Source organism: Rhamphochromis sp. 'chilingali', assembly GCF_963969265.1.
Source record: "Rhamphochromis sp. 'chilingali' genome assembly, chromosome: 7".
Taxonomy (NCBI): Eukaryota; Metazoa; Chordata; class Actinopteri; order Cichliformes; family Cichlidae; genus Rhamphochromis; species Rhamphochromis sp. 'chilingali'.
Genome location: NC_137934.1, coordinates 1,315,591 through 1,340,073, shown reverse-complemented (window position 1 = coordinate 1,340,073; position 24,483 = coordinate 1,315,591). Strand labels below are relative to the sequence as shown.

The window sequence follows — 24,483 nt, the reverse complement described above, 5'->3', positions numbered from 1 at the left end:
CTGAGGTTTCCTCTTGGACTGACTGAAGTGTTTGCTGTTTTCCACATTGTTGGAATTCAACACCAGCCTGTTTACTGGTCCCCATGTGGCTCCAGTCTCTCTCTCCCCTCCTCCTCCTTTCTTTGTGCATGTTTTTTCCCCCTTTCCACAACATACCTTCTTTATATGGCGTGTGTATCCTCCTTTTACACAAAGTACGCACACAGCACACCTATGAGGTGGAATTCTTGCCTATAGTAGACGGTCCACACGATATCTCATGTGGCGTAAATCACACTGGTCAGTATGAGGTTGATTGGTTGTTTTTATCCTTTATTACAAAAACAATCACGTGTTCAAATGAATAAATAATTTTATATCACTGGAATAGAGCTGAAACAACGGCAGTACACCATAAATATGGTTTGGCTTTTTTTAGACATACACACATGGAAAAGCAGGAATCTCGGGCGTCCGAGCGAAATATTTAGGAATGTTGCGAGACACTGGAGATCTGCCGCTTTCATAAATATCCACAGCGACGAGGTAAGAAAGCAGCAACGCTTCACCCTTGACAGCAAGCTGAATGTCAAGAACAAATGAGCTTGAAGCAGTGCTATCAATGTCCTCACTGTGACATTTGGAGTGTTTTTTCCCACGTGAGGTACCGCATGTGCTTCGGGGACTTGATTTTCATATGCTTTATTTTTGCAGCTGACAATAAATCATACAGTAAATCAAAGGAAATAATAATAATATACATCTCAAGGAAAAAATGTTAACAAGATGACGAGGTGCATGCAAAATGAGAATCTCTTCTTTTTCCTTTTCACTTCCTTCCCTCGGTGCAGCCAGATGGCAAAGCTCCAGCTCTGCAGTCCTCTTCATACACTCATCATATTTGATGGGCATCCTGCTGCTGCCGAGTTTCAAGGAGGCCGCGTGTTTACCAAATGACACTCGTGACAAAAGAAAACTTCTATTTAGCAAGCTGGTTCTTGGATGAGGTGCACGGGGGCAGCAGCGCGCGCGCACGTGTGTGTGCGTGTGTGAGTGTAGACCCTGTAGCGTGTGCAGGTGTGTGTGTTGAATCACGTTCTGCCTCTTCTGTTTTTCTCTACACTATGTTACATTTTATTATCACTTTTGTGCATTGAACCACTCCAGTACAGAAAGATTTGCGTTCACATCATAAATATCATACACGGTGGGGGGTTGGGGTTGGGGGGTCTCCTCCGCTGATGGACAAACTTTAAGCAAAACAAAAATCACCTGTTGTACATTTGCAACTGAAACAGGTTTGGGGGTTTTAATCTTTTATGTTGTTGTTGCTGTCGGTTGCCCTTTCGCTCTCATTACGCTCTAATCTTATGCTAATATTGTCTTTGTCTTCAATGGTGAGGATTTCCCATCAAAGTTTTCCCCTTCTCTTAATACTTTAGGGAATTTTCAAACGTCGGGATGTATGGCTGTAATGCCCCAAGATTTGTTCTCCCTGAAAGAAATGATAGAGTAAGAATATATTAACTACAGAGCAACCTGGCTTTACGCGGTCTGCATTTACTCTTACTTCATTTTAGGTTTACCAATATGTTATGCATAAATATATATATATATATATAGATAGAAATCAATATATGCTTTGCAGCATTCCTTTAATTTAAAATTTAAAGCCATGTTCATGCATTAAAAAGCAATTTCATATTTTCGACTGCAGGGTTTAGATGCAAATCCATGGGGCATTACGTTAAAACCATAAACATCATAAAAGAGGAAGTAGAAATTAAAAATGGAGGCAAAAATGAGGACGTTTAACTGGTCATTAATAACTGAATGCTTTCTCGTTTGTTGATGTGAGAAACAAAACTAAAAAAAAAAAACAACTGTATCCAAGAAAGAACAGAACAATGGCGAGTGTAATGAAAAATAAAAACCCATTTAAAGCAAAGTATTTTTTTTTATTCACACAAATTTAATAAGATATATAACAACCGTTTGGTCCATAAATATTTAAGGGGAAATAGTTTCTATACACCATCTTTGTCAAGAAACAGGGAAACATGGACAATCTTGATAGAACACTTACTGTACTCAACTATTAACACGAAGATCAATATATAAGGTTCTCGGATTACCCAACTATATCTGAAAGAGTGCACAAATGCTTTCTGTGACATCGCTGCCCCCTTTTTAACAGGATACACCATAAAAAGATCTTCGGAGATAAGATGCAAAACAGTACAAAACTAGTGAGGCGCCAAAAAGGATGTGAATCAGTTAACAAAGAACACATAGATCCTGAATTTCACAAACTTCTCCCAAGTTATAGCGTAAGGCACATAGAAGAACTGAGTTAGGCATCTACTCCATCGAGTAGATCGGGGGCGCCACCTTTGCCCCCGACAGAACAAACCGTGACGCCCGCTCACGACGAAATGCGTCGACTCCATTGAAGATTTGCTCGCCCTTTCCTTTTCTCTCGCTCTCTACCTTTCAGCCAGAAGAAACGTGGTGGTTTTTCTTTTTCCCTTTTTTTGGTCTGTTCAGTGGCAAGTGTCGTTAAACAAAGCAGAAATATACGGCCGGAAAGGAGAACACACGGACAGCGATTTCCCGCTGGCTGCCTCTCACGACTCCACCTATGTGAGGTCATTTGAATGTTCATGTCAGCTCTACAAATCTACGTCGCGGCCGCTTCGCCCCTCGCCCTGCTCTGTTCTTTTTTCCCCAAGATCACATCGTTACCCTGAGCAACATGATAAAAACAATAATGCACTTTTCACTGGGCAGTATATTGTCACTGTGCAATCGAGTTTAGCTGTGGATCTACGCTCACCAGGCTTTTTATCCGTGGTTAATCCGTGAGGCCAACAAGACAACGACAAAAAAAAGGCAAAAAACCAAAAAGTGCTCCGTCGTGAAAACAATCGTTAACTGCTCTCCAATCAGAATTTCTCTGGCCGGTTTCTAATTGTCGAAAAGGTGACGACATCACACGTTGAACAGTTACCACTGTACAGATTGAGGGATTTGCTTCTCTCTCCTCGTCACAGTAAAGTTTCCTATCTGCACATTTTTCTCCTTCGTCTTCTTTTTCTCACGTGCAGCTCTGATTCCATCCAACTCGGTCTTTAAGACCGAAACATTCGGAAATAATTAAAGCCTGTTTTCTGGAGTTACCCATATACAGAACATTCTACAAGTTTATTTTTCCCAAATGAGTCCAAAACAGAAACAAAATGTTTAAATCGGAGAGTGCGAACACAGTGCATACATGTACAGGAATCTGAGGGCGAAATAGCGGTAGGATTTTAAAATTGACCAATTAAGCATAAATTAAGGAGGGCCCGTTTTCACTCTTTTTTTAACCAGAATTCAAGACAAATGTACAAATTAAGTTTTCCAGGCAAACTTTTTTTCCTTCCTAAAGCCTTCGCCTCCAAAAACGTCCCATCCCGAGTCAATCTCTGCATCTGCAGTTTCAAATGCTACACATTAAAATGGTTTCCTCGTGTCTTAATGCGGTCGCTGCTGCTTGTTGCTCTTGTTGCTCTTGTTTGCGTGCACAGTGCAGCACTTTGTGTTCCAAGGAGCTGTCTCTGCTTGACTTAAAGGTGTCACTTTAAAAAAATAAAATGTGAAACTGAAGAAAGAAAACAAAGAAAGAAAAGTAAAAGAAAGAAAAAGGGGAAACAAACCCAAACAGAATCAGTCTGCTAGAGATAGCTTGTTAGAAAAGGTTTGTCAAGGTAGTTTGCGAAGGGCTCCCCGAATCATGGCTGTCCAAACTAGAGGTGACGGAGGTCACTACAGTGATAGAGGGGTTTGTCAGGTCTGTTAGTGTGGCCGCGCTGGAGGGGGGGGTCAGGGCCCCACTGTCGGATGAGGGCGGAGGGAGTGAGGTGCCATCAGCCTTATCAACACCTCCATTCTCCTGTCGCAAAACGTTCCTTCTGAATTTGGCTCTTGCGTTTTGGAACCAAACCTGCAAACCAATCCCAATGTGGCTTTTACTTTTAGTGCTTTAAGGAACTTTCTTTTCTTTTTTAAAGAAAGTATCAGATCATGTGTACATTAGCTTACAAGTCAAGTTATCACAGCTGTTACTGTTTCAAAGTTGTCTCAAGTATATGAATCTTTGTATGATACATTAGTTGGGGCTTAAGGGGCAAGGTAACAATGAACCAGTGAGTCTGTGCTGAACACTCAATACAAGAATGTGGATTTTTATAGCAAATCAAAACAAAATGCTACAATTTACTGATTTGGTTGATTTGGTTGTTTTTAACTGTGAGACTTTCATTACACCTTTTTTCTCTCTTCTAAAGTAAAAGTGCACTCTGGCTACTAACAAAGTTAGCAATATAAAAGTTAACTGCTTTCTCCTTTCTTTCCCTCCAAAAGAAAGAAAAAGAAAGAAAGAAACAACATCTACAAATTCCAGATAAACCCCTTGGATATACATCTAATGACTGAATGGACCAACAAAAGAAAGCAAAACTAAAAAAGATGACGACATCAATGATCACTTTGGTGTCAATGAGGAGGAGGAGTGGCGTGCAGACACACAGGTGGGGTGAGCGACTTTAGTAGGAGCAATGACTCTGCTTACCTGTAGGACTCTCTTAGTGAGGCCTGTTTTCTGGGCCAGCTGCTTTAAGTCCTTGGCATCGGGGTTGTGGTTGATGGCAAAGTAGGATTTCATTGTCCGCAGCTGATGGTGCTTGAAGGAGGTCCGCATGCGTTTGGTCTTCTGCGTCGGAGGGTAGGCCTGCTGGTCCCGGTCCAAGTGATCGGTGTCGTTCTCGTTACAGCCTGAAGAGAGGGCAGAGCGTGAGGCGGGCTTTAAAAAAGAAACTTCGGCAGGTCAGTTTACATTTGGATAAACAGCCCTCTGTGTCAGACTTCATTTGCACTGTGCCCCAGGCCACTAGCACCGCTATAACCATAAGAAAACAGCTTCATTCCAGTGATTTCCAACTGACGCTGATGAAAAAAGAGACAAAAGATTTCCACTGACAGGCTAAGGCAGAAACAGCTGTTCTGTGTCATCACGGCGTATCGTCAAAGTGCTGATAACAATTAAAATCCTCAACAAGCCGAGAAGCTGACTGAACCGGCTAAAAGGAAAGTAAACCGCGGCGTGCGGCTCGTGTCTGCGTGAGCAGATCTGAAACAAAAAACAGCAAAATGATGAATTTTAACTGTACGCTGGGACGGGGCTAAATCCTTTCTGCTTGTGTTTGCAAAGACTAATAGGCCTAATGGGCCTCATTTGTCAGTAGCTTAGTGTGTAAAATACTTAAAACGGATCCAGTAAATTAAACGCAGGCGCTGCTTAGCAGTGTTGCTTGTCACTGCGAGAAAAAAGGCTTTTTTCAAACACAATTTGATTTTTTTTATTGTCCCAGACTTTATGAGATTTTGTCTAAAAACATACAATGAAAATGTATTTATTTTGATCCTCACATAAAAGAAGTGTTTTCAGGAAAGCACGTCTAAAGTATCTGAATCTTTTACGTGGCTGCAAAAGCAGCAAAAATATAGAAATGTAGGATTTCTCAATTCTAAAGTGTGTCCTGTTGAGCCATTTTGGGGCTAAATTACACATCATTTAAAAGAAGAACAGCGATGCTGATACGTGTGAAAGGCTTTCATTATGTTTGAATATCCAGCTTTAACCTAACAATCACTGACATTTGTGCTCTTCTGTTCCAGTCTTCACTGGCTCGTGTTTAACTAGATATTACCCACTAGGGGTCTCTGTATCCAAACAAGACCAGCTTTGCTGTGGAATCCACAGCAGACTCACACACCTTTCCCTGGTGAAAACAAACATGGATGTGCTGCAAAAGCAGGAACAAAAACCTCAAACAAAACCTCTTCCTATTTGTTATGAATAAGAGCCTGCTGATCTGTGCAGCCACTTATATGAACAACACAGTGATGCTATAAAAGTGTGTTCGTAATGCAGAGCCCAGTGGAGGCAAAAGAGTGCTTTGAAATAAATATATATGCGCATGTATATTTATTTCAGTTGATGCCGTTTTAATTTAATTTTAAAACATAAAATAAAATCTCTCATTTGTGAGCTCATTTTAACATTTTAACGTTTAAATTAATTACATGTGGCTAAAAACAAAAATATCCTTTTAAAAATTGATGGTGTTTCCACTCGAGTCCCAAATGAACACGATTATATTCCCTCTGGGACTTTTATTGTGTCTGCGGAGCATACCAATTAATTCACATGGACATCACTGTAACTGCGCTTTGGGCCTTTTTCTGTGAGCGTGGATTTTATTTCTATTTTATTTTAACTTGTCCTCTGTTATAACGCTTTGGCAGAATAAGCGTAATCTCTTATTCTTACTACAGAAACAAAATCACGGGACTACAATGGCTTTTTTCCTATTAGAGCATCAGTGAGAAACTGGAATTTGCATAATCCCCTAGAATTGTGTTTAGGAATAACAAACCGAAGCTCATTTAACCGGAGCGCTGACTGTACGGTGCTGTGTTTTCAGCCCCTGGCCTCTCCCTGCAGCAGGCCCCTCTGCGCGGCGCTGCTCTGTCCCTGAGAACTGTGCTGACCGCCGCACGGGAGGCCAGGGATTCCAACGTCACCTTCAATTAACAAAGAACAATTAACGCGCAGATTACCCCTATTCCTACCCATTCACTAGGAACACAGGAAACTTGGCGCACAATGCCAAACTTTCTCAACCGCACACTAATTCGCAGAAAGCAAGAACAAAATGGGGACACTGCAGGGAGGGCCGGGGTCGGCTTATAACATTCGACGATCCAGTGCAGCATTTTACGTGAAACCTGCGTTTAACACTGGCTTCATTTGCGCTTTCCAGCGGTTTTTTAAATTTATTTTTTTGTTTCTCGCATAAAAGTGAAACACGCGGAATATTCGGACATTTTTTTGTCCACGATTTATTTTCTATATTACGTTTACTCCATTCAAACGCGTTGTTTTTCACGTGTTATGACCTAAATTCGTTCTAATTATAAAAGTCGATGAGCAGGTCGGCGGCGAGGTCAACTTTCGATCATTCTGTTGGCGGAAATGATGCGTAAAAGACGCGCGCGTGGACGGATCAATTAGCCCGCAGCTCGGAGCGCCGGTGCAAGACGTTCACGTGCATTTACTACGAGGCACCCAACAAGGCAACGAGTGCATCCATTTCATTTATTGAAATAATAGGCGTGTTACAGAGGGGATACTGAAGGGCCCGACTACAACTAAAAAGCGACAGAAAAAAATGCAACTGCCCATCAAAAAAACGAATTTGCGAGATTTCGCTGGATTTTTTCTGATTCACTCGATTTTGTTTTTTTTGTTTTTTTTTAAGGAAAGAAATGGAAAGAGGAAAAAGATTAATTAAGGCAGCACCGTTTGACAGCCTTTATCATTTCAGTCGCTCACTGTGCAGCGGAGGGTTCCTAAACTGGTGTTTCCTTAATGTTCGCGAGAATCTGCTTAATGTTTAATTTCATAGGTTTGTGTGTGATGACAACATTATAGCTCGGCATGTTTTTCCTGGTTTCACTGTCCTCTTCTGCTGGAAACATCCATGCACTAAAACTTCAAGCAGATGTGAGCGATTCCACACCAAAACTAAAAAGGGTTTTTTTTTATTGTGAGCGCGTCGTCGTCGTCGTTGTTGTTTTTCGATGTGAAATGAAGCTCCGAGCAGCTCAGCTGTCTCACCTGTGTTGTAGCTCGGTATATCTATCCCCATGGCCGGACTCTTCCTCTTGCGTGGCCTTCCCTTCTGTGCCGTCCCGGTGCCGTTGAAGTAGGGTAGAGTGAGGCCGCCTCCCTTGGCTGCCAGCTCGGCGAAGTTGAGCTGGGGGTGGTAGTCCGGCCCCTGCACCAGCGTCTCGAAGTGGAGTCGGCAGTACACTAGGCTGTCCTTCATGCCGAAATGATCGCCCGTGGTCAGGGTCTTGTTGCAAGTGGTGCACGTGAAGCAGCTCAGGTGGTACACGGAGTCGCGCGCTCGCATCACCATCTCCGAGGCCGATATCCCGAGGTGGCAACGCGCGCACCTCTGCACGGAGAACCTTCTGGAACAGACACACAGTCAAGACTCCTCATCCATAAAGACCAGAGTGGACAAACAGCACGGGGGGGGGACTAAAAACTAAAATATAACCCGCAGTGTCACGAGCTAAAAGTAAGGCCTGCCTTATTTAAGCGGCCTCCATGCGCCTTAGCGTGGCTCCAGCGTCCTGCACAGGATCACTAAAGCAGGCCTATATTTTGAGGTTGCATTCTGATAGCCACATCTGGCCCAGAACTGGGTGTGTACATGTGCGCGCAGAGTCGCTACACAACCTCGACAATAAAACCCACGAACGCTAGCCCGTTTGCTTTCCTCCGACACACGAATAATACAAGCATATGTTCAGCAACACTATCAGAAGGTAAATACACAAGTTTGTAATAATTACAGAGCGTAACTAACAGCATCCCGGCCTGAGCCGAAGCAGTGCCGTAAAAATGTGCGTTAAGAATATAGGATAGGACATTTTTGTCCAGCTGTTTTTCTGGAGCTACTCTCATATTACTTTAACATAATAATAATTAAATAATAATAAGAGTTTGGATAAGAAGGTGACTTATGCATTAAGTTCGTGTTTGCATTACACACCAAGCTACAGAGAGAAAGCACAGTTTCATTGTTAAAACTTATTCCCGGTTAACAGCAGGCAGCCCACGTTAGTGACAGCTGGGATGTTTTTCGGTCCGAGGCCTGGCAGCCTGTTGATGAAGGGCTAACGCTGACTGCTCACAATGATTGCTAAAATGGTTATTTAAGAGCTGGAAACTAATATCATATATAAATAGGTCACTGTCGAACTGGGTCAGTAGATTTGGGTTTAGGTTACAGAGGGGAAAGAGGGACACACGATTTTAGGAGCAAGCCCGTAAAACTGAAACGCTAAACTTTCAGTTTTCTTACCTGTAGTAATCCTCCTTGCAATAGATACTCCCATCCTTGGCAAAACACGTTAGCTCCGACTCCAGCGCTAGTTTACATTCACAGCATTTGAGGCACCGCAGGTGCCACTGTTTGTCCACGGCCAGGAGGTAGTATCTATCCGAAATCTTGCCGCCACAGCCGGCACACAGGGCTGGCTTCTCTGGGCTCATAGAAGGCATGTTCTGGGACAAAGAAGGAAAACAAGGCTCATGGCAGCTGACTGCTTCAAACCACTGCTGGGAAAATCGTCACAACATTGTGCTTAAAAGAAGAAAAGCAAAAAAACGAAATGCTGGCCATAAAATTCAACTTTTCTTTTTTAAACCTGGAAAGCTGAAAGCTGCCTGTGAAACCCTCAGTTATGCTACAGCAGCTTGATGTGCAAATAGCTCTTACTTATGGAACAACGCGTCTATGAATTAAGCCTATTTACCTATTATACGTATGAAGGAAAAATACAGATGATGTTCGTGTTTTGAAATTAAATCCATCTACGAATAAATTTAAAATGCTAAAATTAATCATTTTTAATTTAAAAAAAAAAATCAGGTCGGCTTCTATTTGCAAATATGAAACTGAAAATGCAAAACGCTGTCAGAGAAATAATACGCCGACATTAATGTTTGTTTTATTTGATGACAAGACTAAAACGGTGCTTTAAATATATTTAGAAATAACGACACCAGAATTAAAAGCTGTCGTTCACGCCAATTATTTTTGTGCAGAAGAAGAAGACGCAGCCATTAAAAGAATACTGCTGCTATGAAATCTATCATATCCAATGGAATAATTTGGATAAAGACGAGAATCCTCCTCACTGGCCTCCTACTTACCACCCAAATGTCTGCACGTTTCCGGGCACGTTAACGTGCCGTTTTTCGGTCTTGCGGTAAGTGAGACTAACGCGACTTTTTAGCCATTATTTCACACACGGCTCGGCCTGGCTCTTACCGACTCTCTTCCGTTCAGCTGCATGCCCTTCGCCAGGCGTGACTCCGTTTTCGACCTTCTCTCCATCTCCTCCATGATTCCTTGGATGTGATCCCCGGAGATCCCGTGGAAAAGCATGGCTCCAGGTCCTGGACGCAACGTGCAACTGCCTGCCTCTGTCTTGCAGCCCACAACTTCCATATAATGCACTGCAGCGCTGCGCCCCGCTCTCTCAGCGCATCCAAATGGGCTCTGAGGCTCTAAAAAAGAGGCACAAGGAAGAAGAAGGAAAAAATAGACACAACCCCAGAGATTCAGATCACCTCCTCAGCAGAAGCAACGGGAAGAAAAAGGACAAAACGAAGAAACTACAGCGTGAGTGGGGCAGGAGGAGCTCTCCTTCTTCCTGTGAATGTCTCTCCTCCAGGAAAAAAACCCAAAAAAAACAACATATAGTCCAAATGATGCGACAGGCCGGTGTGGAAGTGGTGGTGGAGTTTGAGGAGGGAGGAGGGGAGGGAGTGTGAACACTGGCCAAAATAATGACACAAAGTTTTTTTGTGTGTTGTTGTTTCTTTTTGGTGATCTCTCTCTCTCTCTCCCAGTTTCCCAGTCCGGGGCTCCTCGGTGCTTGGAGGTCAGGTTGGGACTGCCTGGATTTGAGAACCGTGTCCTATTTGTGAAGAGAGCAGAGCCGGCCCAGTCTGAATAATTTGGTAGGAGGAGTTCCTCTCTCCCTCCCTCCCTCTCTCTCCCCATCTCTCTCTCTCCCTGCATCGCCGCTGATTTCTATTCAGCAACAAAGAGATATCACTCTCCCCTCAAAACCCCCCGACTCTGGACCACTGCTTTATGGTACTGACATTTTCATTACGTTTGTTCTGCCATTTAAAGGCGAGACGACGGGAACGTAAGCTGCACAAAGTCGGTGCAAATATATTAGATTTATTTATGAAATCATCTGCATCCCAAGCAGGCGACCGAGGCCCTCCGTGGTTTCACCGGACGCCTCACAAGTGGGAATAAACACGTGTCTCACGGGGTGTCGCTTAAAGACACTTTCTAATAAAACTTTGGTTGGTCAGAGTTTTTGGGAAGTGCGAGCTGGACCAGACCGAGTGTTTGGTTTGGTCCCCAACACACACACACACACACACACACACACACACACACACACACACACACACACACACACACACACACACACACACACACACACACAGTGTGTGACATAAATATTCTGTCTGGGCGGGGCAGTGATCAGTGATAGGCTAGAGGGCGGGGACAGGTTCAATTGAACATTTTTGAAACAATGTGATTTGTTTTCAGCCCAAATGAATGAGATTTGATTAAAAACTGAATTAATTAATGAATAAAATGTATCCCAGGTAACGACAGCCTCCTTACTCAGATAACCCGAACAGCTCGCTGCACGCTTACATGTATAGAAATCTCTCTCTCCCTCTTTTAAACGCTCTTTTGAAGCAGTCATTATCCACTGTCAAGGATTCATTAACGCGGCCCTTCGTCTTTTCTCTGTCTGCTGAATTAGGCCAAAACCTTGTTTACCTGCTGGAGAGTTGATCTGACAGCAGCGAGAACTGTGTAGTCTCCGCATTTCATTTGTTTGTGTGTTTCTCTTTCTTTCTGCTTTTCTTCTTACGGGCTTTATAAGCAGCAACGTGGAAGTAAAGGCGAGATGAGAGAGAGACCTCCAGTTGGTGGTCGCCACAGGGAAACCTCAACCAGCTATTGCATATTTTTAGAAATTCATGCTTTTTAAAATTCCATCCCTATCTCCAAAGATGGTCTGCTTTACGCAGGGCGCAGGGGGGGCTGCAATAACGATCTGTGTCAGTTTTAAAAGGGTGTGGAAAGCTTTGTTGCCCAAATAATAAAGCCAGGAAATAAAACGCGTTCCGCTTCCTGTATGCAGTGCAGACCTGGTGACAACAAAACTATATTTTTTTAATTAATTTGTTCATTAATTGGAGATTTTGGCCGCGTGACCTTCCAGCTGGATCCATGCCAGCGAGCTGTGGTCTTTGTAAGATCGATGACGGCATTATTTTTCACAAACAACAGACAAACATCAGTCCCGTTAATAGATTTAGCAAAGCTCGGGGAGGTTTGCAGGTGTGGATGCTTCATCTCAAGACGTGTTACATTATCACGTGAACCTCCCACCACCCATCCACCTCACCGCAAGCGCGCACACACACACACGCGCGCACGCACACACACACACGCGAAGTTGTGTTGGCTTTAATTGGAGGCCCCTTGATAGCAGCGCTATAAGACGAGGCTTGAACCCTCCTGGACGGGCTGGACGTGCAGCTGTTGTCAAACCCATAACGCTCATTTGCGCTCTGCAGTGTCCCGGCACCAGCCGCAGAGTGGTGGGGGGAAAAGGGGCACTCAAAAAGGACACGAGGATTTCATTTCACCTGGACAAAGACGCCCCGAGTGGAACGATAAGCTCAGCTCTGTGTGCGATTTTTAATCTTAACAGCAGTTTTCCTGCCATTCTGCGTCTTCTCTGCGAATTAGGCAAAAGGGTGTGTTTTGAATATGAAGAAGTTTTTAAAGAAAATTTTATTATTATTATTATTAATGAAAGCCTTAATGTCGATAAATAACGCCGTTGTGGCCCGTTGCCTCCAGCAGTGACATTTAATATGACTGAAGAGCGTTTACCAATGTGTCAGTGAACACCAAGGGGAGGGGGGGGGGGCGAGGGGGGGGGGTCTTTGTAGCTGCTGTTTGGTTTATTTTGTTTTTTCTGTATTTAAAACATATATTCTTGAAGCGTTTTATTTGTCTGATTGTCTTTTTATTTCACTCCGGATTTTGACCAAACTATATATATGTATTTTTTTTTTTACAAAACGAAAAAAAAGTCACTTTTATTTTGAAATATCTTTTTTTTTTTAAATCTATAACACCGTCAGTATTTTTAAAGTGTCTTTAAAAAAACCGGTAGGAAATAAAACAGTGATTTTGTGTGTCATTCCCGCTTTAGTCAGTGAGAGTGATTTATCCAAGTTAAAGATTAATTTATTATTATTGTTATTTTTTAAGGAATTGAATTTATTTTAAGGCTTTGGAAAAGCACTAAAGCACAAAAATCCAGTGTCAGCATTTCTGTTTGAGAGTCGGCTCAGTGGGCCACTGACGTTTGTCAAATACATAATGAAAATGAAAATAATAATAATAATATCACAATCACGCACACAGCGACATTTTGCCTGTATTTTCATAAAACGCGTACATTTGTGTTTCGCACGATTTTACTGGCGTGCAAACTCCAATCTATTATTTATGTGCATAATCGAGACTGATTTAGGCAAACAGGAAAAAATAATAAGAAAAAAATTTATAAGTTTTTTTTAAACACACACCGATCGATAAAATCTGCGCTTTTATCCTGGACAAAATCACCCATGTCACTGTCTTTATCACGCGTCAGATCTGTCGCGCATTGCTTCACACGCTGCCCGCTTCTCCTTTCGTTTCCCCCCCCAAAGCCCTCTCTGTGTTACTAATATTATTATTATTATTATTATTATTATTATTATTATAAGCGTTGCCCTCAAGAATAAATAGCTATGGAAAAAAGTCTTACCTGCGGCTGTGCAGTGTGAGAGTGAGATCCCTGTGCAGCGCGCAGACTGAGCCGCTCCGGACTGTGCGCAGTGTGCAGAGGAGACAGAGGAGAGGCTGCCGGTAGATGGGGGGCTGTTCCTCGTTTCTGAGCTTACAGTTCTAGTTCGGGCGTCAATTAAAACACAAGACATTTAAATATTCCTCTCTCGTAGGCAGACGGCCCTCAACACACCGCAGCACACAGAAAACGGGGAGCCATGAGCCAATGGCCTACTCAGCATGTAGGTTATAATCTGTGATGTGCTTCTGAATTAAAGTGGTGAAGTCGGTGGTCTCCAAATGAAACAATAAAACTATCACTGTATAAAATAAAATGTAGGGACTTTTCAACAATTAAATATGTATTTGTCCTTTAAACACCCCAACTTAGCCTGTGCTGTAAATGAATCCAGCTCCTGCACGGTTATCATTATTGTTATTCATGTTACGCACCTATGAATAAGCCAGCGTCTGCACAGATCGGAAATGAAAGCTGGCTCCAAGCACATCTGGGCCTAAACAGTTATAATCCCAAAATGCATCATAGCTTCTTTACCTTTTATTTTTAAATATATATATACACACACCGATCGTATTATAGGAGACTGAGGTGAGCTGAGCACGGTTACAGGCTCACTGGCTGGAGAGGTTTGTGTGAATAAATAATTAGGGTGTAAAGTCAAACTGGATCAATCAAATCTGACAAAGATAGGGAGCGCAGCAACACACGCCTGGAGGGGAAAATGTTTTGGTATTGAATAACCAAATACCAAATCGAAGCCATTTTCAAAATAAAAGTGCTCATTAATTGACGAATTGTGCGCATTTGAATCATGTGGGTACTGGACCAAAACAGCGGAGGGTTGCCTATTAGGAAAGGTCGCAGTTTTTTGTTCCCCCCGCCTCCCCCCTTCTCTGACTTCCTTGATTTCATATTTTCGTGACGACAAACGAATAATAAAAATGTGCGATCCATTAAAACAAGACGACACGTGTCTCCCACCGCACTTTTTAGTCTAATTTTATTGATGCATTTCATTACAAACACAAATAAGACAAAAAAGACATATGTGTCTGGCACACTGCACGCCCGGATCCTTTTCTGAGGAGCTGAGCTGACAAACTTCATAAAAATTCAAAGCAATAATAAGTCTGTTCAGCCAGGAAGTAGACTTCCACACTTGCCTTGTGTGGCCTTGTGTTGCAACATCTAATGAAAAAAAGAAAGGCTGATGAAAAATTCACCAATAATTAATAATGTCAAGATTTTAGTAAATATTAATAGTGTTTATGTTTTGAGGATGGTTTGGTTGTGTCTCTCTTAATGAGGCCGTATTTTCTCAATTTAAGAGGTAAGTACAAGGAGCGCGAGGTTTCTTACTTTCTTATTATTCTCCACCTGAAATGCAAACTGACAATCGCGCATTAAACGGTATCACCGGTACGAGAATGAAAAGCGTTTAAGGAGCGCTCAGCTCCTCCTGAAGTGCACGTTCATCTTTAACACGAGAAAGGGAGGTCATCCAGAAAAACAACAGGATAACCCAAACGTGCTCGTGCTCCCCACGGAGCGGCGCGCCGTGCACGGATGGACTCGTTTCAATTGACTACGAGTGAATAGAATATTGTGTGAACGAGCACCGGGGCTGGAGCAAAGGGTGACAGTTAATTACACCTCTGCACCGCTGGCATAAATGATCACGTGCCACACTGCTAACAGTCATTTTGCTTTGCTCCTTCAGCCTGGGTTGACATCACAGTGTATCTCATCAATAATGCAACAACACTGAGATCTATTTCACAGCGTAGCACAACACGGAGCGCACACACAGCGTGCTAGGAGCACGATACCCAGACAGGCGCTGCAGCGCGCTTGGTTAAATCGGCGAAACCGCGGCTACAGCGCCAAGCAGGTCGCCTGGCTGTCCCCCGCCCACCCCCGCACCTCCCCGAGTGCCTGGCTCCTCTCTGCTGTAGGGCACGGTGGTTAGATTACCACACATCCAGAGTTCATCTGGAGTTATCATTTCTGGGTCACCTCAAGTGACACTCAGTCTCACAGAGGGAGCTCTCAGTCACTCCCAAAGCATGGCCAGAAAAGGAGCCTAGGAGAGGTGGTGGAGGCGAGGAGGCAAGGAGTAGGAGAGAAGCAAGGAAGAGGAGGAGGCGGTGGGAAGGCTCTCCCAGGATCCAGTGAGGTGCAGGGAACCACGGGCTAAACGCTGACAGAATGAAGGAAAGGGGTGGGAAGGGAAGGGAGAGGGTGAGGCGAGGAGGAGGAACAGAGGGAGGAGTGAAGCACTGTAAAGCTGTATCCCAGTCTCATGAGCCTGGGTGGCTGGATGGTGAGACATCCTGGAAATATTTACAAACTCACAGTGGACGTGACTTTGTAATTATTGAAGCAGAGGCCATGTCAGAAATGCACAAAACAGGGGAAACGCCCCCCCGGCGGCGTCTCATAAAGAGGCGAAATGCTGAACGGCGATTTTAAGAAAATAACGACACAGAGGATAATACGAGAATCTCCACGTCTCCTCCTGCTGGTCATTTCTCCCCCGCCTCATCCTGCTTCTACCACTTTCCCTTTTCTGCCTCTTCCAAGCAACGCTCCCCCCCCCTCCCTCTCGCCATCCACCCCTCCTTCGATCTCCTCCCTGCTCTGCTCTGCTGGAGCTCAAATCACAACCCCAGTCCCTGGCAGATGGAGGATAGGAAAGAGAAGCTCTTAACTAGCCAGCCTGAGCCGCTGCTCTCTGCACACCAACTGCTGCCTGCCTCCCCTCCCTGCCTCCAGAACAGCTACCACTACATGCACCCCACCCACCCCCAGCACCTCTGGGGACACGGTATCCTTCTGGGGAATGGTGCGTGTATTAGTCCGTATCTGGACACACTAGAAAGGACATGGAAACATAATAGATGGATGTTATTTATCACTACATAACCTTATGGGGCAGAGCAGCGTTTGCGAGGAGAGGGTTAGTAAATATCGTTTTGCTGTCAAACAAGCGCCGTCTTTCTACTTCAGTGAGCGAGGACACAGAGTCAGAAGACGGCGTAATGTGAAGCGAGCTGGAGGTTAGACGGCGTGACAGCTGAAGAAAGCGGCGACACGTCGGGTCCAAAGCGCAGATGAGAAATCACGAACGACTGCGGCGATGCAAAACCAGGAGGGAAATAAACAGGCCAAAGTGCTCCTTGGGCGCTTAAGTGCCTTTGACTGCCCCCGACTCTGCTTTTATCTGGGCTCATCTGGCGACCGCGGCTCGGCCTGGCATGAGCCTGACCACCAGTTGCGGTCTGAGGGAGAAACTGCTCCTCTGTGCTATTTGCAGCCCTGTCTGTCCAAAGGAATCTGGTGCGCTGACTGTCACTCAGTGGCCATGTGTGTTTTTTATCACTAATTCTACCACAGGGATGTGGTTGTCCATATGACCACTGTGGAGGCTGCTGCCCCGAGGCGAGCTGACATTGTCTGTGTAGAACGACCAGACGTTGATGTAGGGGCTGCTCAAATGCTGCTTCAATATCAAGACACACACACACACACACGCAGGCAGGCATACTGAGCGGTGCCTGGCCAATTGCTGAGACTGATGTTCCTTTCAGCCATCATATGGCTGACACTTAAGTTTTTTTCCCTGCCAACCTTGTGTCAGTTCCTGGCTGCTCCGGCCAGCAGTGATGGAGACGCTGTAACCGACTGTGGTCGGGGCCACTGGCCGCGGGGCTGCTGTGCCCCTTTGAGATGGGGTGCGATGGGGGTGGGGGCTGCTGCTTGGCCTGTCAACTGGTTGTGACTGGAGCACGTCTGGTCACAGATCCAAACTGGACAGCTCGCTCTTTCTCTGCAGCTAGTGCCATCATCCTGCAGAAAGGCACACGGCGTATAGCTGCCACTCTGCTCCAGTACAGCATATGCTCCAGCTGAGGGTCCGACATGTTCAGTCCAAAACGCCTGAGAGAGTCGCCTCACGTGTCTAACCGGCTGCTGGGAGCACATGTGCACTGTGGGTAAAAGAGAAAATGATCGTGGTGCAGCTCAACCCAGAGACAACCCAAATAAAAGGCGGGACTTTAATCAACGTTAGATAAATTAATTTGTTTCAGTGATTAAACACAGAAACTAGCTGAACGCTCTCTCTCATTGTCCCAGTGCACTTCACAGGCTACTCAATCAACGCTAATGAATTAAGGATGAATTAGTAACCGGAGTGCATTTCTCTGCTAATCTGTGGAAGGTGTGCTGTTTGCGTCTCAGTCACAAACTGCTAGGCTGGAAGATGATGGAGGGGAAAAAATTCAAACTGTGCCATCACTGGATTGGGAAGACGTGGAGGGATGAGGCAGACATGAAAGTTGGCCTATTTCATGGTCAGGCTGCGGGACCGCCGAGGCCCTGAATGGCAATGCATCTACTTTAATGTGACAGACGAGTCCCTAGGCAAAACCGGCAGAGCCGCGGCAGGCAAGCGGGCCCAGGTACTTGATGAGTGTGACACCTTCGCCGTCCCGCTGTAGAAATGTTGCTGCCGCACGCTCCGCTGCCTCGGTTTAGAATAACACCAAATAAACTCGCCTCTCATCCCGCCTGACGACGCGTCCCCAGAACCTGTCCTCCCCAGCACTGTCGGGATCACCGATCTCCTTGCAGCCGCTCACAGGGCTTTGCTCCGATCGCTAAGCACTTGCCTTTGGGACCCACCTGCCGAGGAAAAGACACATCCTCTCATGGCGATGCCGTTTGCCCAATCGGGCGGAGAAGGACGAGCGTGCGCGTTGGGTTTCCGGCGAGCGCCCGGAGGCGTCACGCCGCCTACCCACATGCACTCGCAAATCAAGCGCCGCATCTTTCCACGGCATAGGTAGTTCTATACGAGCGCTTGACCTTACCTAGCGCTATCACTCAGGGCTACGAAGCGCGCGGTCAAGTGCAACCTTTATTCTATATCGGCCTATTAGGAGCCACGCAGTGTTGCGATGGAGCGAGCCTGCCTGCGCATGTGTGCGTCTAAGCGAGCTGGTGAGCGCCGAGCTGATCTATTGCAGTCCTGGGATGAGAGGGCCCAGGAGTTCATTAGGCTGCGGCTCAGGAGAGCAGCCGCGGGGAGCTGCACTGTAGCCGAGTGTTGCCAGGAGGCTGAGCTGCAAGTCCGGTGGGGAGGGCTGCTGTTGATGTCCGTGGCATGTTTGCTAACAGCCTGATTCCATCAAGTGGTGTAAAAGCAGCGCAGCCAAGTGTGAGGGCTGACCCCTGGCACCTTCCTATTTTTAACAACACAGTATCTCAGTCAAAGGTAGACAGTTCAGTCAAGCACTTGTGGTGTGTAAATGATGCTAATATTCATGCAGTCGTACGTTTGGGAGAGAAAAAAAATAACAAGCGATGCGAAGCAAAAGAGCACAAGACTCCATCTGACTATCTTACAGTTACTTTCGCTTATATGCCCTTTATCTGGAGGGCAAAGATCTAAAATGCACTCTCAGTTTTTCATCTCCATACTCCCACAACCCTTGTAAATGCATCAGAAGAGCAGAATACTACAAAATATTAAATACTCTTGAAGAGAAAAGAAAAAATGAGGCTCAAAGGCATTTCACTGGACACTGAGAGGAAAAAACAAGTATCTGCAAAACAGAACAAAACAAAAATGTGATAAAAGGCTGGTTTGCATGAGGGTCTAGTGAACAAATCCGTTCTCCTCCTTTCCCATTTTGCCAGAATGAAAATAATCCTAAGAATAGTTGTGATTCATAAGAGATAGGTATTGCACAGACACTACCCATATTTCATCATTTATTACACGGCTAAAAGAAAAAAATGACTCAAGTAGTCCAAATAACGACAGGCAGAAGACAAGCAATGTGCGGTGGCTTCCATTCCAAACAGGCTCCTAGCGCGTTACCTTGGCACGAGGCTGTTAGGTCTACACGTAAAACAGGGAATTGAACCGCTTCTTCGTGGCGGGGTCCTTCACGTTGACTTGGCCATATGGACACTGGGGGAGACGAGAGATAAATTAGCGCCGGTTAACAGCTGCATGTGGAGCAGAGCTTTAGTCACACTGAGAACGACACATGAGAAGCAGATCGAGCAAAGGAAAAAAGGACGAGTCGGATAAGGACAGGGGGGAAGACGGAATGGGATGGGACGGGGCGAAAGCAAAACCCAGAGCAGGGATGGAGAGTGGACAACGAGACTCGGTGGGACAGAGCAAAGCAGATATGAGCAGAGCGGGGCTGACACCGTCAGAAAACCCACAACACGTCTGTGTAGTTGGTTTGTTACACACGGATGAACCGCTCAGCTTTGCATTTCACCATCACCGATCCTTAGTCTGGAAACTTGAAACCAGCAGAGGTCAGGAATGATGCTGAGAAAATAGATCCCCAAACTCTGAGCAGATGAGCCTTTCTGCTAATGTCACGCTCACGTCTCAAGTCTGTGTCACAGAGTCAAACCTAGAATTTGATCTTAACCATATTTACTGCTGTGATCTCAGCTGAACCGTCAGGAAGGATTATTATTATGATGCCTTCGTGTCCTCAGACTGGACTAATTCAGCGTGCGTTGGTCTCACTTGCTGTCCAAAATGCGACCGTGAGGCTCCTCGGTCCTCGAGCTCGGCGATCAGAGCTCTGATTGTTGTAGCGAAGCCGTGCATCCATATAAAACGTGCAGGTCTTTGACGGCGTCGGAGGTTCTTCGCTCTAACCTGAAGACCGAAGGAGACTGTAGACGGCACTAACTGTTTAAAACATCGATCCTTCTTTGTATAGGCTGTTGTGTTTGTTGTGGATTGTTGGTGTGCAGCACTTTGTGATCCTTACCTTGAAAGGTGCTGTTATAAAGACAGTTTACATGTTTGTGCCCTTTCATATTTTGATGCAACGTACTGGACCATCTATTTCGTTTTACTTCTATTTGGTTCCATCCACGTACAGAAAGCAGCCTGGAAACTAACACACAGCGTCATTAGCCCTGTTAGCTCATCCTCTACAACACCATGGAAGCTCCAACCCACCAAACCTGCTTTCGTTTCATGTTTTGTGCTGAAAATAAATGACGAACATTGGTCAAAACTGCTCTGGCAGAACCACGGTTTACAAACGAGGTCGGTTACCGTTGGAAACAGACAGGATCAAACGTGCAGGGTGGGAAAAACACGGCAGAGGACAAAAACAGGGAGAAAAACCAGTAAAAACAAAGAGCTCACGTGTCTGCACGCGCTGCCGCAGCACTTCCCTCTCTGAAGGTGGGCATACTCTGTGAACACCTTATACCCGCTGGAAGGGTCAACGTACATCTGCTTCTTTGCCTGAGCATAATGAAGATATTACCATTCAATTAGAGCGACACACAAACACGTGGCGGGATGTGAACCGTGCACACAGAAATACATACGATACATATACTCACCCAAACACAAGGACGCCTGCAAGAAAAATAGTGCCTAAGAACGTATGCAGAGACAGATTGCTGTGGTTCAACGAGAAGGAGGACTGGGTGACCTCTGAGCATAGAAACAGATGTAAGACACCCTCATTCTTAAGATATTACTAATTAATTAGCGTGCAATTCAGTAGTGAGAATACGCTATGACTAATCCGCTGGTAGCCCTGAAACCTGCACGTCGTTCTGACAATTTTCAGGATGGTGAAAAATCAACTTTACAGACAGTCGTTGTTTTATTTGGTGCAGTTATTCGTCTTGCATAGGCACAAAAACACCTTCTGTAAGTGGAAAAAGCCTGAACTCCTCTCCATCCCTTAGGAAGTTCCAAAATGTCATCTCTCAGTCTGTTTCAAACTGAGAGCCACTAGTTGGTGAGCTTTGACAGGCCACAAAGGGAAAAAGGCCCCAGGCCCTTTGGTGACACGGCTTGTCATTTCACATGCCATTGCAAGGCCACATAGTGAAGCTGGCATAGCTGGGCCCCCTCTGTATTGTACTTTTCCCACCCAGGCCCTACCGCTCTCCTCAGGTCGCGGCCAACTTGCCTCAACTTCATCCACACTCCGAAGCACAATATTTACAACAGATAAGCCTAAAGGCACGCGGATGACACCTATTCACCGCTGTCATCAGCACAGCTCGCTGGTTCTGCTCCATGGAAGAGCAAGTGAGATTTGGTGAATATGATGGATCTAGCACAAACAATCAGCATCATTTCTTTGGGGCAGCGGGCAGGTATTCTCCTCTGTGTGAAAGTTCACAACAATAACAGGTGGACACAGACACCTCCTACGTTCAGGCGCCGTTTCGTACCTCTTTCCAATACCTACACTTTCACTGCAAAATAATTAAGATGTTTATCTCGGGTTAGAATGGAAAGACTGAGTCAAAAATCATCAGTGGTTTCATCTTCCTAAATGTCACTTGGTTAAGGGCTCGGGGGACGTGGAGGAGGGTTGGGGGCACCGCCCTGGGAACAGGAAGGAGATGCATCGTAGCTGCCAGGTTATCGTGCTGCTAACACACGGTGGCCAGTTTGAAAACATTATGCTGGTATTGTTCCAGATTATTGACGTCAGATTTTAACTTGTTACTGTGTTTAAGAGAAAAGACTAATAAAAAAAACTATTCCAACAAAAATGTTGGAGCCTGAAAAGTAAGAGGAGCTAAAAAGAAACAACATTTATCAGTAATCAGGTCAACTGGCAGCAGCTCAGTGACATGAGTGGGTATAAAGAGAGCGTCTTAGAGAGGCAGAGTTTCTCAGAATCAAACACAGGCAGAGGTTCATCAATCTGCAGAAACCTATGATTACAGATTGTGAAACATTTTCAGAATAACGCAGAAAACTGTGAATATCTCATCATCTGCATCATCATCTGTCCCAGAATTATCATCATTTCTCTGTAAAGCGCGTGTAATTAATCACCCGTGGATCTGCGGTCCGATTGTGCTACATGACACGATTGGCTGTCTCAGTGATGCATCTTACCGCACACGCTAGTCTATGGATTCTGTGGATGGCCATCTCGCCCTCTGTGAACTTTCCCGCGGAGGAGGGGTCGTTTTCGCCCCCCGCGTCGCTGACGTCTGCTGCTGTCGTGCCTTCGTCGATCTGTGACGCGCCGCTGTTCGCCGGTGGCTCGGAGCTTTCTCCCGACAGCTTTGGCATCGACATCGCTACGAGTCGTTTATTCAAGTGGAAGCAGAGAAGAACGAGTCTGCAGACAAACGCTTTACTCGGGAAGTTTTTGCGAAACATGCTTCTGCGATAAACCATCTGCAGGTTACAAGCAGGGAGCGGCTTTTATTAAGAGAACAACTGTGACACTGTGTGAGGAAAGAAACGCGAATGCGCCTTTCCCTGCTCATGTTATCTACACTGTTCAAATCCAGCCTCTCCCCACGTTGCTGCACAGAAAGTGTTTTACTTCCTCATCGGCCCCTGGTCACGTGCCACCAATGTGACCGTCACGTAACTCCGACCCACCGGCTCGTGCAGCGCCTCTGCTGTTAGAAAGCTGCCACTACACGGAGGTACAAGTCCACTGTTAGAAAGATCACCAAAACCCACAAATCCTGAATGAAAAAGTGGTGACCTGCCGGAGCGTTATTATTCAGTGTCACACCGATAAACTGAGGCCTTGTTTTCTGTAGCCTCTGCTATAGCATGGGGGTAAACATGCAACATCTATTTCATGGGACTACAATTAGCTTTCTATTAAAGAACTCATCCACCCACTTCTGTCAGGGTCATGGAGCCGAACCCCCTCTTAGGTCAAGACGGAGAGCACACCCTGGACAGGTCTGTGGTGGAACTGAACCCAGGACCTTCTTGCTGTGAGTGCTAACCATGAAAGCCACCAGCAGATATTTCTGTAGCCATTAACAAAAATGTTTGTCCACACATATACTTCTGTGTGTATATGGGTGGTGAAGCATGCTGTCTTTCTTTGCGTGATTGCGCTGCAGAACAAACGCAGACAGCTTTCCATAATAATAAAGTAACATGGTGCCTTGGACGGATAACTGCAAGGTTGGTGAGTGGACATTAATGAGTCCTTTCAAGGTTATCCGCTGCTGCAAGCCACTACTGATGATGCCCCTGTTTCACAATTATGGGTAATGAAACCTGACAAGTGTCTTTTGACTGACATTGTGGGGTCAATTTACCCTCAGACAAATTACACATCACTGATAAAAATATTTGCACGCACAGCATGGAAGGGAAGACATATTTAAACAAAAGCCAAACAAATGATGTATTTTCCAAGGCCCGTTGTTTTCCATCGAAACCTTTTCTATATTTGGCAGTTTTGGCGCATCATCTCATGCTGTAAAAGCGACCTGATTAATGTAACAGATGCTTTATAAATTCACTTGGCAACAGACTCCAGAATGATTTTATGTTAACTCTGCTGCAGGCTGCATTTACTCCCTGCTGCACCGTCCCAACATGAACCCTGCTTGTGTCTTTTCGTCTATGTGACATTTCAATTCAAGCTCGCTCCTCAGGTAGATAAAACATGTTTGAAGACGTTCTGTAACAGATTACTGGGATCGCTGAAGGACAGAGAAACAGTGTGTTGTCCTTTTTTCAGTAGCAGGAACTCTTAAATGAATATTATCTGGGCTTTTATTGTTTTATTGTTCACAAATTTCTGCATTTTTTTAGAAATCACAACGTCATGGCAACAGCCCCACCACGATCATTTCATACGTATGCCTGAAACAGCACGGCCCAGGCTGCTGCCATTTAATTACCTTCCAGTCAGCCTGAAGATATCTGCCTCTGATCCCGTCACACTCTCGTGGGGAGAGAAGAAGGTATATCTAAGCCACTGGTTCCAGGTTACCATCAGACAAATACGGCTGAAACGTGTCTCAAGAGTTTAGATAGTAGCATCGAGTTCTGAATTTACTGTGTCATCAAGTGCCAAGAGCTGCTCCTTTGACAAGTAAGTGATC

General features: G+C 45.2%; 2 protein-coding genes across 5 annotated transcripts; both read right to left on the bottom strand.

The window, feature by feature from the left end:
• Nucleotides 1–286: 286 nt before the first annotated feature.
• On the bottom strand, nucleotides 287–19,542 carry lhx9 (LIM homeobox 9). 4 transcript variants are annotated; one of them, XM_080886492.1, is made up of 6 exons: nucleotides 19,466–19,542; nucleotides 9,933–10,171; nucleotides 8,961–9,163; nucleotides 7,703–8,061; nucleotides 4,592–4,794; nucleotides 1,839–3,964 (listed from the first exon to the last, which is right to left on the bottom strand). In XM_080886492.1, exons 2-6 carry the CDS (start codon nucleotides 10,110–10,112, stop codon nucleotides 3,710–3,712), a joined length of 1,200 nt encoding a protein of 399 aa, XP_080742618.1. In that variant the 5' UTR covers nucleotides 10,113–10,171; nucleotides 19,466–19,542; the 3' UTR covers nucleotides 1,839–3,709. The 4 variants fall into 4 exon arrangements, with proteins under 4 accessions (XP_080742620.1, XP_080742618.1, XP_080742617.1 ...); XM_080886491.1 differs by lacking the exon at nucleotides 19,466–19,542 and adding an exon at nucleotides 13,537–13,674; XM_080886494.1 differs by lacking the exons at nucleotides 1,839–3,964; nucleotides 19,466–19,542 and adding an exon at nucleotides 287–1,474 and having other exon boundaries at nucleotides 9,933–13,523.
• cUnh1orf53 (chromosome Un C1orf53 homolog) lies at nucleotides 13,685–22,975 on the bottom strand. Its single transcript, XM_080886495.1, has 3 exons — nucleotides 22,508–22,975; nucleotides 20,777–20,878; nucleotides 13,685–19,558 (listed from the first exon to the last, which is right to left on the bottom strand). The coding sequence occupies exons 1-3, from the start codon at nucleotides 22,793–22,795 to the stop codon at nucleotides 19,487–19,489; spliced, it is 462 nt and encodes a 153-aa protein (XP_080742621.1). The 5' UTR covers nucleotides 22,796–22,975; the 3' UTR covers nucleotides 13,685–19,486.
• Between the last annotated feature and the right edge of the window lie 1,508 nt (nucleotides 22,976–24,483).

What these genes read in the sequence shown, in the direction of transcription:
- cUnh1orf53 (XM_080886495.1), bottom strand. Translation starts at nt 22,795, where the DNA reads ATGGTTTATCGCAGAAGCATGTTTCGCAAAAACTTCCCGAGTAAAGCG. An exon ending in TCCATAGACTAGCGTGTGCG is followed by an intron (nt 20,879 to 22,507) that starts GTAAGATGCATC and finishes CATTATGCTCAG; the next exon opens with GCAAAGAAGCAGATGTACGT. An exon ending in GCGGCAGCGCGTGCAGACAC is followed by an intron (nt 19,559 to 20,776) that starts GTGAGCTCTTTG and finishes CGTCTCCCCCAG; the next exon opens with TGTCCATATGGCCAAGTCAA.
- lhx9 (XM_080886492.1), bottom strand. Translation starts at nt 10,112, where the DNA reads ATGGAAGTTGTGGGCTGCAAGACAGAGGCAGGCAGTTGCACGTTGCGT. An exon ending in TATACCGAGCTACAACACAG is followed by an intron (nt 4,795 to 7,702) that starts GTGAGACAGCTG and finishes CCCTCTCTTCAG; the next exon opens with GCTGTAACGAGAACGACACC. An exon ending in TCACTAAGAGAGTCCTACAG is followed by an intron (nt 3,965 to 4,591) that starts GTAAGCAGAGTC and finishes ATTGGTTTGCAG; the next exon opens with GTTTGGTTCCAAAACGCAAG.